The 12,236-nt window shown below is 37.4% G+C and overlaps 1 protein-coding gene across 8 annotated transcripts in view; it reads right to left on the bottom strand.

The window, feature by feature from the left end:
- LOC118269671 (mitogen-activated protein kinase kinase kinase 4) overlaps positions 1-12,236 on the bottom strand; it is a 44,281-nt gene that overhangs the window by 27,849 nt on the left and 4,196 nt on the right. For 7 of the 8 annotated variants that reach the window (XM_035584894.2, XM_035584891.2, XM_035584892.2 and 4 more), the window contains exon 2: positions 6,411-6,551. In XM_035584894.2, coding sequence (XP_035440787.2) covers positions 6,411-6,551 — 141 coding nt within the window. Of the gene's footprint in view, positions 1-2,502; positions 2,660-6,410; positions 6,552-12,236 lie in introns of those variants that run through there. The other variant, XM_050706734.1, reaches the window with a different exon arrangement.

Raw genomic sequence — 12,236 nt, 5'->3', positions numbered from 1 at the left:
TTATGGGTAGGATAATGTTTTGATTTGATGAAAAGTTTGTGTTCTATGTACTTGTGTATAATTTTCAGATCTCAAGCAGGAAATAGGGAATTAAGTTTCCCTATTTCAGATTTTTACCCCTCCGCGGCCGCATTCAGACCTCTAGCGTCAAAAGTTGCGGAAGTCTCGAACAAACTTTCACCCCCTAGTTTAAGGGGTTGGGGGGTAAAAGTTCCAAGTTTTAGAATTTTTTTGTTGTTTGGGTACTAATACTAGCTTACATACCAAATTTCAGTTTTCTAGGACTTCAGGAAGTACCTTAAGAATTTTGTTGATCATCAGTGAGTGAGTGAGTGACGAAATCGGGGTATTTTAGATATCAATAAAATCTAAAGTATAAGAGCTATGCAATTGAAACTTTAGAGGTTTATTAAGTCTACCACTAACATTATATCCTGAAAATTTTGTTTATCTGGTATAACCCAAACTCAAGTTATGAAGGTTAAAAAATACGACGAAGCGCTTCGAGAAAAGGTAGGTAGTGCCCTTGCGCTTGCGCTTCGCTTGGCTCGTCTTGGCGGGGCACTACCGTGCCCCCAGATACTTTTCTAGCTGTACAGACAAGCGTGTGTTTTGCTATGTGATCTAATATATAGACGTACTACAGGCACACTTGCGTAGCTAGCGCCGTATCAATTATACGGGGCCCCAGGGCTAAGGGAGCTCTTAAACATGGGCTAGCTGCTATAGCAGCGATAAATCTTCTCTTTTTGAAGTTTTGGCAGGTACCTATTAGGCAGTAAGAGTCTGATACTCTCTCTCGTTAAGACGAGAGCTTTGCTTTTCCCGACCCTAGGGTAAGCCCTAGGGTCGGGAAAAGCCATTGGATAATTTTCCTCCCATCAAAAACACTAAAAAGGGCCCCAAAACAACTTTTATACGGGGCCCCGCCAAGCCACGCAACGCCTCTGACGTACTAACTATTACCTATACTTTATACAGATGTACTTTGAAACACGATTACACAAAATTGTTCATAATAACTACATAATATAACCTATGTGCATTCTACACCATAAATGCTTTCAGGTAGCTGTTAAACAAATCTGCCCACAACCACATTCATATTGAGATGACCTTGAAGATTTTTCGATTCAAAACAAAACGTGTCTGGTATTTTTTAAGATAATCTGCTACAAATCAACTTACACAAAACAGTTTACTATGGTCTTCCTTTGTATGATCTTTCCGCATATTTAAAGGTCAGTTTATCCTGGTTCAGCTTGATAATCTTACTTGATATGTGTGCCTACACAAAGTTTTATAGGCACAGATTACATTAGATCTGGCTATGACTTGCATGTCTGATCTTGGTACACCTGTCTATCCGCAATACGCAGGTGACCTTGAATAAAATATCTGGGCACAGCATCAGAAACGTTTTCTTTACAAATATTTTTGTTAGCTATCTTATCAGCGACGTCACTGCACGTATTTTTACAATCGTTATCAACGCAAATTCACTAGTTCCACAAACAAATGCTTCATTTAAAGAAATAAAAATGGAAGCATGGAAAATATGTCTGCCTCTATCTCATAGCCTCATTCCGAGTTCAGATATAGGCAAGTCCCAATAAATATTTCAAAATTATCAGCAGTTGGGGAAATCTAGATGCGCAATACATTTCAGAGAACAAAAATGTTGTTTTTTTACGAGCGGAGCAGATAAAATATCTCGTAAACTTAATTTAAATTCGTAGGATATCGACACCAAGCATGACTTTTAATCCGAAAATAATCGGAACCTAAACATTTCCATGGAAATTCGACATAATGTAAAATATCCATAAGGAAAACTCCGTATTCCGAACGATATAGAGTTGAGAATTGAACCGCAAATGGCCATTAACGTAAGCAACCACAGTTTACATATCAGCTGATTCTCGTCTGTCGACCTCGAATGGAAAGTTACGAATGATCTTCACTGATAAAAATATGACTAAACATAGACATTTCACAGTCCAAGAAACAATTCCATTGCTATCAAAAATTATAATAGCTAAAAAATTCCCCAAAGATAAAAAAATATAATCGGAGAAAAGTTTGATGACAAATCGATTAGATTCAATAAAAAAATAGGCAGAACGAGGTCATTAAACTAATACTACAGAGATCGATGAGTAATTAATCAAATATTTCGTAGAAAAAGCGTCTTGCTATTTCGCATGACTGCATGATATTATTTAGGAGGTGATGTGACTCTTAGAAACGGAGCACGCGACCTACAATTAATACGCAATAACTTATCTTTACTTGAAGGTGTGTATGTTAAACTTAACTATAGAACCTATGTCTATACTTAGAAAATAGGAAAAGGAAGACCAAAACGTGGGCGCAAAGGGTAATCAAGAAACCAATTATATCGACCAACACCAAACGAGGTTACAAGCCGGCTTTAATAGCCAAGAAAACAAGAAATAACATAGCAAAGTTAGAAATGTAAGTAAACAACTACTACCATACCTCCAGTCATGAAGCAAAGCCAAAAATATTCCAAAATTAATCACAAAACAAGCAACTAATAACACAACACAAGTCACTTTTATCTCAAACAGTAGACGAAATACTGAGGTTATGTAAAAATATCGGGCACAATACTTGACCCCGTCCCGCGACCGCTAATGACGTCACTAGCCGGACCGGTGGCTATGTAAAGTGGTTATACAAACATACATGTTAATTAATTATGTGTATGTCAATACATTTCAAGATGCCGTAGATATTATGTATTGTTTAGGTGAAAATTATCTGGAAATAAGTTCTTGACGTGTTTTCATGATAACTACTAAACGAGGTGTGGAGTGGGATGTGGAAGTCGTTGGTTTTATTAGATGTGTCTTAATTTAAAAGTTTACTATGAATTCTGTAATTTATATCAATCTAAAAGACAATATTCAGGGATAACTTAACTAATACTCCAGTATACAGACGATTCTTCATCCAGATTTGTTTAATAGCTTAATATTGAAAGGGCATCGAATATTCCTCATCTGTTAACTAGTCTAATCTATTACCTAGTCCAACAGCCCTGTGACTGTCAACAGCTTATGAGCCTCTTATACACAAGAAATTAAGGTTTTATGTACACTACACACCTTATGATTTAACGGTGCAGTTTTAACTGTACAGTCTACTAAGATATGGTTTTAATATGGAAAGATGCGTGTTATGGATGCGTGCTCACAGCATCTTCGCAGCATAGCTAATATAGCACATCTCTGGTGGAAAAGCACCCTTAGCAGGCTGGTTGAAGACTACTAATAAACTAAAGACTACAAAACAAATACGTATCTACGATCAAAATTGATTCTACTCTAACAATAATCCCAAAATAGTGTCAAAGGAAACGTTTGGAAAGTGATGACGTCATCGTCAGCCGGTTCGTATTGAGCATGCATATTTAATTTGTTAAATTACAATAATAGAACACACGTACATATCCTTGATGTCATGTCATGTGAAAGTTTCAAACATACTTTTGATGTTATAGATTCATCGTTGTAATAACTGAAGGAATAATTTAACTGATTACTTAAACTTTTCCTTAGTAACGATTTTATTCCGATAATAATTGCTAAAGACTGAGTTAAGTAATCAGTAAATTACTCTGAGTATGGCGGTTATTCATGAAGAGATAGGATTAATAAAGTTAGTGAGAAGAAACGTATTGACGATTAAGCGACTTCTTCTAGACTCCTTTGCGTTGAATATATGTAACTAGTTACGACGGAGTGGTTTCTCGAGCATGATTTCAAAAAAACATAAATATTATCAACACTTTGTTAGGGACTATGGAACCATGATCGATGTTTAGAATTTATCTAGAAATGTTGGATTTAGATCAGTAATTTATTGCTTACTCAACTAGTTTCAAGCCTCAGACAGGTCCCATAATCATGACATGCAGCAACGATGCCGATGTTCATAAATTTAGAACAAAACGTAAATTAAAATGATCATTTTCTCAACACCAAGGCAAGTGAAGTCGGTAACCACACAGAGTATAGTATCAGTGTAACCAAGTAAGTTGGCATACGTAGTGTAATGTTGATAACGCTATCGTATCTTAAATTCATTGTAGCTAGTTAATAATAAATTACCGTCGTGTTGGCGGAACTTATCTCTGCGACTGCCGTACCTACAATATTATGTATAAAGATACGTATAATTATACAAACACAACAGATTGCTTCCATGTTCTCACATAAAGGTGATTTTAAATAGGTACGTAAGGTATATAACCTTTAAATTACTGGACTGGATATCCGAAAATTTCTCAGTAATTAGTAGCACGGAGTCTGGAATTGTGCCCAGTATATGGCAATAGGCTCAACTCCTATTACATGGGACTTATAAACAAATGGTGAAAAGTGGGTGTACATTGTATAGCGGCATTACGTGCCGTAATGTGCACCTCTGCTTACCGCTTCGGGGATAAAAGGCGTGACGTTGCGTTGCGGTATCTAACCGTATTTTCTTTGTAATAAATAAAAAACAATCTGTAGATACAAGAGTTATTGTGATTGTTTTTTGGCCAGTCAGTCAAAAGTTAATAACCGTGTAAAGGATCTGACAAACGTCACAAAAAGCGTTGCGTTTACGTTAGGGGAGTCCCGCCATTAATTAGGTACTTAAGTAGTTATTAGGTTTTATTTAAACCGTTACATTTAGCAGTTTAGCGGGCATACAAGATAAATATTTGGGGGGTATGTACCTTTCGATGACCCAACGACTTCCAACCAACATCAAACATTCTTACAATCATTAAGACAATCAATGACCGTTAAATTTTCAGACAGATGATAAGTCCTTTTTATATCTTTAAAATACCTAATCTTAATGTAGTTACGTGCGTTTCTGTATACGTACACACAAAATTATCATTTAATCTACGTTAGATACAAATTCGATTAAGTAAATAAATAATAGAAATGCGTCACAATATTGATTCTATAAACTGATAGGTATTTCAAGTGAAGTTTTGTACATAAGTTTTATAAAAACTATTTACCTAGCTATTGATTTATTTACAGTTATTACTGGCCCAATTAACCTCCTTCCCAATCTTTCCTATTCCCCAATAACCCTTAAATTCCTAACCCCCAAAAGGCCGGCAACACACTTATAACGCCTCTAGTATTTCGGGTATCCATAGGCGGCGGCGATTGCTTACCATCAGGTGATCCGTCTGCTCGTTTAATTTTAAAATACTACGTGTCCTGTCTGGTACAGCCTATTGCCTAGAAGCTAGTGGGGTCAACCTACTTCAAAAAGTGTCCTTCTTTAATAGTTACATTAATCCATTTTCAACTATCAACAGTTATTTGTCTAGTCGAACATCTGTTAAACATAATTATGTATGTCACCCAGAAAGACCATAGCAACTAGGACGGGGCACACCCGTCAGAAGTCCCCGTCAAATTAATAAAATTAATTGAAGCGTACCAAACTAATCACTATATTATATGTTTATACGGGAATGATAACTAACTACCATGGCATCTACCGACAATAATGTAATCATCTAAAAAGGACAGCCCCGGTCGATGACCTTATTCCTGGGTTGCGCAAAAACCCCCTCGTAGTTAGCGAGGACTTTTAGCGATCACTAATTACCTAAAGTATTGTAATTTCATATACGTACATAATTTTTTTTTCAGTACGAAAGCTTAAAAAAAAAATTAAAATTCTATCATGTCTTTCGCCCCGTATTCTTGTATTCTTTAGGGGTAGGTAGAATTGCTCGTAATAATTAATTAACACAACCAATTTACAAGTACTTAATGAATAAGGAACGAATCTCGAACTCAATTTCGAAAAGTGCATAGCAAGGGCTACTTCAATTCTGACCTCAAAAGGGAAACAGGATTGGAATCCAGGTCGACACCGCCGTCATGGGCGAAGCGCAAGTTCTTATAGGTACTACCTATAGTTAAGAAGTGGTTAAGAACTATTTTTACTACATAAACAGAAAACTGGTTACATGCTCAAGGTGGTTAGTGTCAATGACCGCATCCTTCCATAATATCAGACGATACGATGATAAAATGCGCACATTTAAATAGTTAGCTATAAAATAGTTAGCCTTTTTGGGTCTGCTCGATTATAAAGGTATGAATGAAAATTAAGTGTCATAGAAAGCTATCCATAGATAATGACGACTTTACAATAGAGTCGTTGCCCCTTAGCCCCCCCCCCCCCTTTAGACAAATAATTTTTAACACTCAGACTTCAGGTAAACAAAGTATTTCTTAGAAAGTGTCTGTTTATCTCGACAAGAAATGCCCAACGCCGCAAAAAGATCATCTTCAAATGATTTGGTGCAATGTGACCGTATTAACTCCGGTACTTGATAACAAAGTTGAACTTACTTCCTTCCCCTCTCTTTATCCCTGATCCTGGAGCGAGGAGGCGTGGTGCCGAGCAGGTCGGCTTCGGAGCCATCCCCGCTGTCCGCCAGGAGGTACTTCGAGGAGTGACGGGGATTCCTGAACACCACATCTTTGATGTCACTGAAATAAAGGAAAAAATATGGTTTAGGGGCAAAGTACGGATCACCTGATGGTAAGCGAGGTTCATTGTAAAAATACCTAGTTAGTTTGTAATGCTGTTGGTAATACTGAATAGTTACTAGTAGTTTTTTATTTTTTTTGAGGGGGAATATCATCCAATGACTTCTCTCGCCTAGAGCGTGATGTGAGAGGGAGTAGTTATTCAGTTGAGGGCAACTGGAAAGATCGCTTATGATCGACTAAAAATACCGTAATACTACAAAGTTAATGTCTTTAACTATAGTTACTTTAAGTGCTTATTTTTTGTCCAATTAGGTATCTACTGAGCTGACTATTCTTTAATGTTGAGCTCTATGCATGCAAGTACCGACAGCGGTTTTTTTTGGGTATAGCTTCTAAATTAGTGATACCACACACGTTCTCAGATGCACAGGGGTCATTGAATGACTATACTTAGTAAATAATACTGCAAGCAACTCCCTCAATCCTCACCCAAGCTAAGGTCAAAACCTCAGACGTGACCTTGCAGCTGTTTATCAGTTATCACGCCAGTATCACACCGTGATAGCAGACAGAGTGATAACATTGTTTGTGTGCGTTTATTGCTTAATTACTAGTTAATTAGAATGCTGTAAACGTTAGTTAGGTGTATCGTAGTTTTATGATAACAGTTCTCTAACTATGATTCTTGTGTGGATTTTTTTCTGGCATTATCCATTTGTTTAATGTACGTACCGAGAATCTAATGATTCTGTTTATCATTCATGACATGTACCTACCTACCTACCTATTATGAAGGAGTAGTTATTTAGAAACAAATAATTCTGATCTTTTCCCACCTTCATGAAGGTCCGGAGGAGGCAAAGGATTCGATTTCCAATCCAATTGTGTTCAAACATCACCTAGTTACCTACTTTAAGAACGCGATAAATAACAATGTATCATCAGCGAAGATCTCAGGATATTTTTGTCAATTTATTCTTAGTAGTTAATAACTATGACCTTTTCGGTCACCTTTAGCAGTATTTATTTATTTATGTTTTCAAGTGAAATAAACCAGAATATCAACTTCGTTCAACAACAGTGTCAGGTACCATGAGGAAAACTTGAGGCAGCTTCGATTTTAAGAAAATTATTTTTTTTTCATATTATAAGATATTTAATAACCCTCCTTCTGGCGCTGTCGGGTAACAAACAATACTCAGATAAAACGAATCAAGTTTAGGAGTGGTAGAAAATTCGTCATTTCTAGGTAGAAAAATTTACCTACCAGAAAAAAAAATCATGACTAATATTTTTAAATAATCTACAAGACGAACATTCAAATAAAAATTAGTCATCTACCCTATAGTAAGTAGGTAGTTGTAGTAATAAAAGATTTGACTAACCATACTTAAGTTACCTTTACATCCAATCAGACGTCTGTCTGTCTGTCTGTCTAAAGGTGTACACCGGGTAATTCCAAGAACACAAAACATGTGCGAAACTTTCTAGTCGGTTGTTTCACGTATCGACGTCGACCGGCGCGTGCGTAACTCAAATACCGGCGCGTAGGCAGGTGCTACGTGGAACACAGACGGATGCAGCGTTTTGTTTACATTGTAGACTAGATTGCGAACACACGAGGATAATGTACTGATAACTAAATATGTATGCAGGTATCTTTAATATTGTCTGACTTAACTATGTTAAAAAAAAACTTTGATTCACACTTGGATTTTCTCCTGTGTCGTGGGTGCGTTTTTAAACATTCATTCAACATTCAATTACACATGACACCCAGACCCCTAAACAGCAATTTATGGATCACACAGAGAAATGCTCCGTGTGAATCTGCTACACGTACCACGGCAGCCGGTTGCCCAGCCGCCGCACCAACCGTGCAGTCAACTGAGCATCATTGGTGAGTAGTTTTGCTTACTAACTAGTGATTACTTCTAACTGACCATTTGAGGTCTTGAGATTTTAGGAAAACAATACTAGACTTTCACCTATGTCGTGGTCTGTCGTGATACGTTCACAAACACATAATAATTTCACATGCATCCACCCAGACCCGGAACTACATTTAAAGCATGAGTTACTGGCGAAAGAAAACTGTTGAAAGTAACTAAATCCTTCGCTAAACGTGGCAGTTCGGAGCTGCACATTACCTAGCGGGTTTACCGAGGCTTCGGCTCGAAAAGCAGGAGTAGGAACGGGGTGGTTTTTAGTCAGTAAGAGTCTGATACTCCTTCTCGTCTCGCCCAAGGCGGGAGAAGCCAAGGAATGATATTCCCATATCAAAAAAAAGCGTGGCGGTTAACATATTAATTAAATAGTTACCTAACCTAAAGTCTTGATGAATGGAATTAGTAGCAATAGCTGGATAAAGGGCAGCACCGTGGAAAGTAGAGCACCGATCTTATCAGATGACAAGTCCATCATTCAAATAGTTAATTTGGAAAGTGCGTAATTAACTAAACGAAATGGCCATAAAAGTCATACAGCAAGGATAATGATAGGTATTAGGTAATAATGAGGTCAACACTAGCACTAGCTAACTAGTTATAACTAGAAATTATTATTTTTTAAATTAACAATGTTCTAAGCCGTGCTGACGGCAGAGTGAAATAAGTTTTGACACCCTTCCTACTCTTTGGGGTCGCGTGAAGTATTTGTTATTACTCCCCTGGTGATAAACATGCGGTGAGGTTCTATCCCCCTACCCCCACCTAACATTGCGTGTATATTTTTAACCTTAAATTATAAATAGGTTAACATATTGTTGCTATGAGGAGCAAACTAAAAAGCAAACTCGTACTAAGGCCCCAGAACCCAGCAGTGAACTCACAAACATGAACCTTTTAACGTACAGGGAAACGCCAAATGGGGAAATTATAATAAACCCTCTCGTGTAGAGGAGGCCCATAATCCAGCAGGGGACTGCCACGGGCTGATGATGTTTTCTCTTAATTTTCCAGTTAGTAATAAATACACATGGAAACTTAGTTACCTAAGTTCGTAACTCCGTACCTACATAAATACATAAGTACATAAATAGGTAATGTTCAATCACAGAAAAATCCCCATCTTTATCTAAAGTACCGGCATGGTTAAAACCGCTATTACAGTATTACTAGCCAACGTGCACACAATAGTTTTTTGTCCAATGCTCATTATAAACGACCTTCGCATCAAAATAGTCACAATTCTGTTAGAATCCGATCTGCGTAGATGTGAAACGTGCATAGAAACTAAGCCAAATTGTAATAAAAACCATGGCTTGTGTCAACCGTTGTAGACAAGCAAAATACGGTCGTAGAAAGGTTAGACAGTACGATTGACGCTATGGCTGGGCAATTGACTGCCGCGCAACTTGTAGCGGGTTCGATTGCCGCACAGGGCAATTCTTTGTGTTTTTTTTTTATGGAACATACGTATTACTTGATGGTAAGCAATCGCCGCCGTCCATGGACACTTGAAACATTAGAGGCGTTACAAGTGCGTTGCCGGCATTTTGGGGGTTAGGAATTTAAGGGTTGTTGGGGAATGGGGATTGGGAAGATTGGGAAGGAATTGGGCCTCCGGTAACCTCACTCACACAACGAAACACAACGCTAGCGTTGTTTCACGTCGGTTTTCTGTGAGGCCGTGGTATCACTCCGGTCGAGCCGGCCCATTCGTGCCGAAGCATGGCTCTCCCACACTTAGATCCACAAATTGTGGTTTCGGGTCTGGGTGTCATGTGCATGTGAACTTGTATGTTTGTAAACGCACCCACGACACAGGAGAAAATCCTAGCGTGGGGCAACGTTTAAAAAATAGATGAATGGATTGGTTACAAAGTTTTCTTCCAAGGTTTTCCCTGAATGAAAAGTTTTGAACAATTCCTTTAATAACTAGTCAAATGAACAAATAAGGAAAATGTTTCGTGTTTCCATTGACATTTTCCCCCTTTATCTGTAGTTATACAGAAACAAAAAGCCTTGCTACAGACGAGTCACGAGTCTAGCCCGCTCAATATTGAAAAATCCGTTGTCCTTTTTTATGGAAAGAGCTGAAGATGACACGATGGAATCTGAATAGGCGCTTAGAAAAAAATGAACTCAGACCAACTAGGTAGGTACAATAAACAAATAGGAAAGTATAAGTACGTAGGTATAAATATGCAACACGTTGGATATGCAAATAGCGTTGAAATTCTCAGAAAGTTAATGAAATTGATTGATTGTATTTTCTAATTCGCGTTGTATCGATAATAATAATCGTCATTACGATAAGTAATCGATCAATGTGTTGACTTTAGAGCGGTAAGGTAAGCAAATTGACACGGTGGCGGTGGCGACCACTTTACAGATTAACTTTTACATATATTATTAACTAGTTACCTATGTTAAAATTTAAAAACGTTCCTTATCTACTGCTTTTTGCACGTTTGCTGTGCATTTTGGCTATGCCAGTGTGGCCAAAATATGGCACACTGGCACAATGGCACAAATGACTTCAAGGACACTCTGTATAAATAAACAATAAAAGCCAAATAATATGAGTGCACCTATTCCCTAAACTAAACACAAGATTCGTAGAAGAGATTACAATCTTATTACAAATACAATAGAATTGTTATTCAGGTAACTACTGGGTATTTAAATAACCACCAATGGACGTAAAATAGATACAATAAAAAAAGTTTGAAAACAATCGGTAGGGCGTTCAATGTCAGTGTTATAGTCACAAACAAGTGGGCGTCTGTCTGGCTGTCCTTATTTACATCTAGACAAACATAGGTACTAAATTATACATAACTACGGGCTATTTGTGGGCGCCACCGGATATATCTTTCAAGATAAGGTCAAAATATGAAAAACGATATAACCTGTTAGGTAATTTCGTAATGTTTTACAATAACTATAATTAGATAGAATAGATAACTAGATATTTTTTGACTAACTCTATCCTGTATACATTTAATTAGTAGTATGTCTCTACTATCAATGAATAGGTATAATCAAGTGACCAAAGTGGTTATGTAGTTTCGACCTCTATTCTAATTCTACCCTACCTCTTAATATTAAATCTATCTAAGTATCTATTGAATTTTATCCTCTAATCCTATTCGAACCTCAATTTGAAAGTAACTATAATAACTGCCTTACTCAGAGTCATTTTATCATTGATGGTTACTCAAACTATTCCTTAGTAGCTAACTAAAGTTTTTGTTCCGAAAACAATTGCTAAGGATTGAGTTAAGTAACAATTTAAGTGTGGCCATGCTTCGGCATGAAAGGGCCGCTTCGAGCGGAATGATACCAGGACCTCACAGAAAACCATCGTGAAACGGAGACCCAATTACGCGCCTTCCCAAACAATTCTTAAATTCCGAACTCCCAAAAGGCCGGCGACGCACTTGTAACGCCTCTGGTGTTTCGGATGTCTATGGGCGGAGGCGATCACTTACCATCAGGTAGTCCCTCTGATCGTTTACCGGCGCTTCTACCATAAAATAAAATATTGTATGACTTTGAGTACGGCCAGTATCACTAACCAAGTATCATCTACTCACTAACTACCTAGGTATTATAATCTAGGTATAACTATCTAACCGTCTTTGATAACCTTGGATCGCAAAATAAATATGTAGTTACTTCAATATTTGTAGTAATAATAACGTCAATATAAAAATCCGAATGTCTGTCGTCTGTC

Source organism: Spodoptera frugiperda, chromosome 30 (genome assembly GCF_023101765.2).
Source record: "Spodoptera frugiperda isolate SF20-4 chromosome 30, AGI-APGP_CSIRO_Sfru_2.0, whole genome shotgun sequence".
Lineage (NCBI taxonomy): Eukaryota > Metazoa > Arthropoda > Insecta > Lepidoptera > Noctuidae > Spodoptera > Spodoptera frugiperda.
The sequence above is the reverse complement of the archived record's forward strand: the minus strand, read 5'-3'. Positions and strand labels throughout refer to the sequence as shown.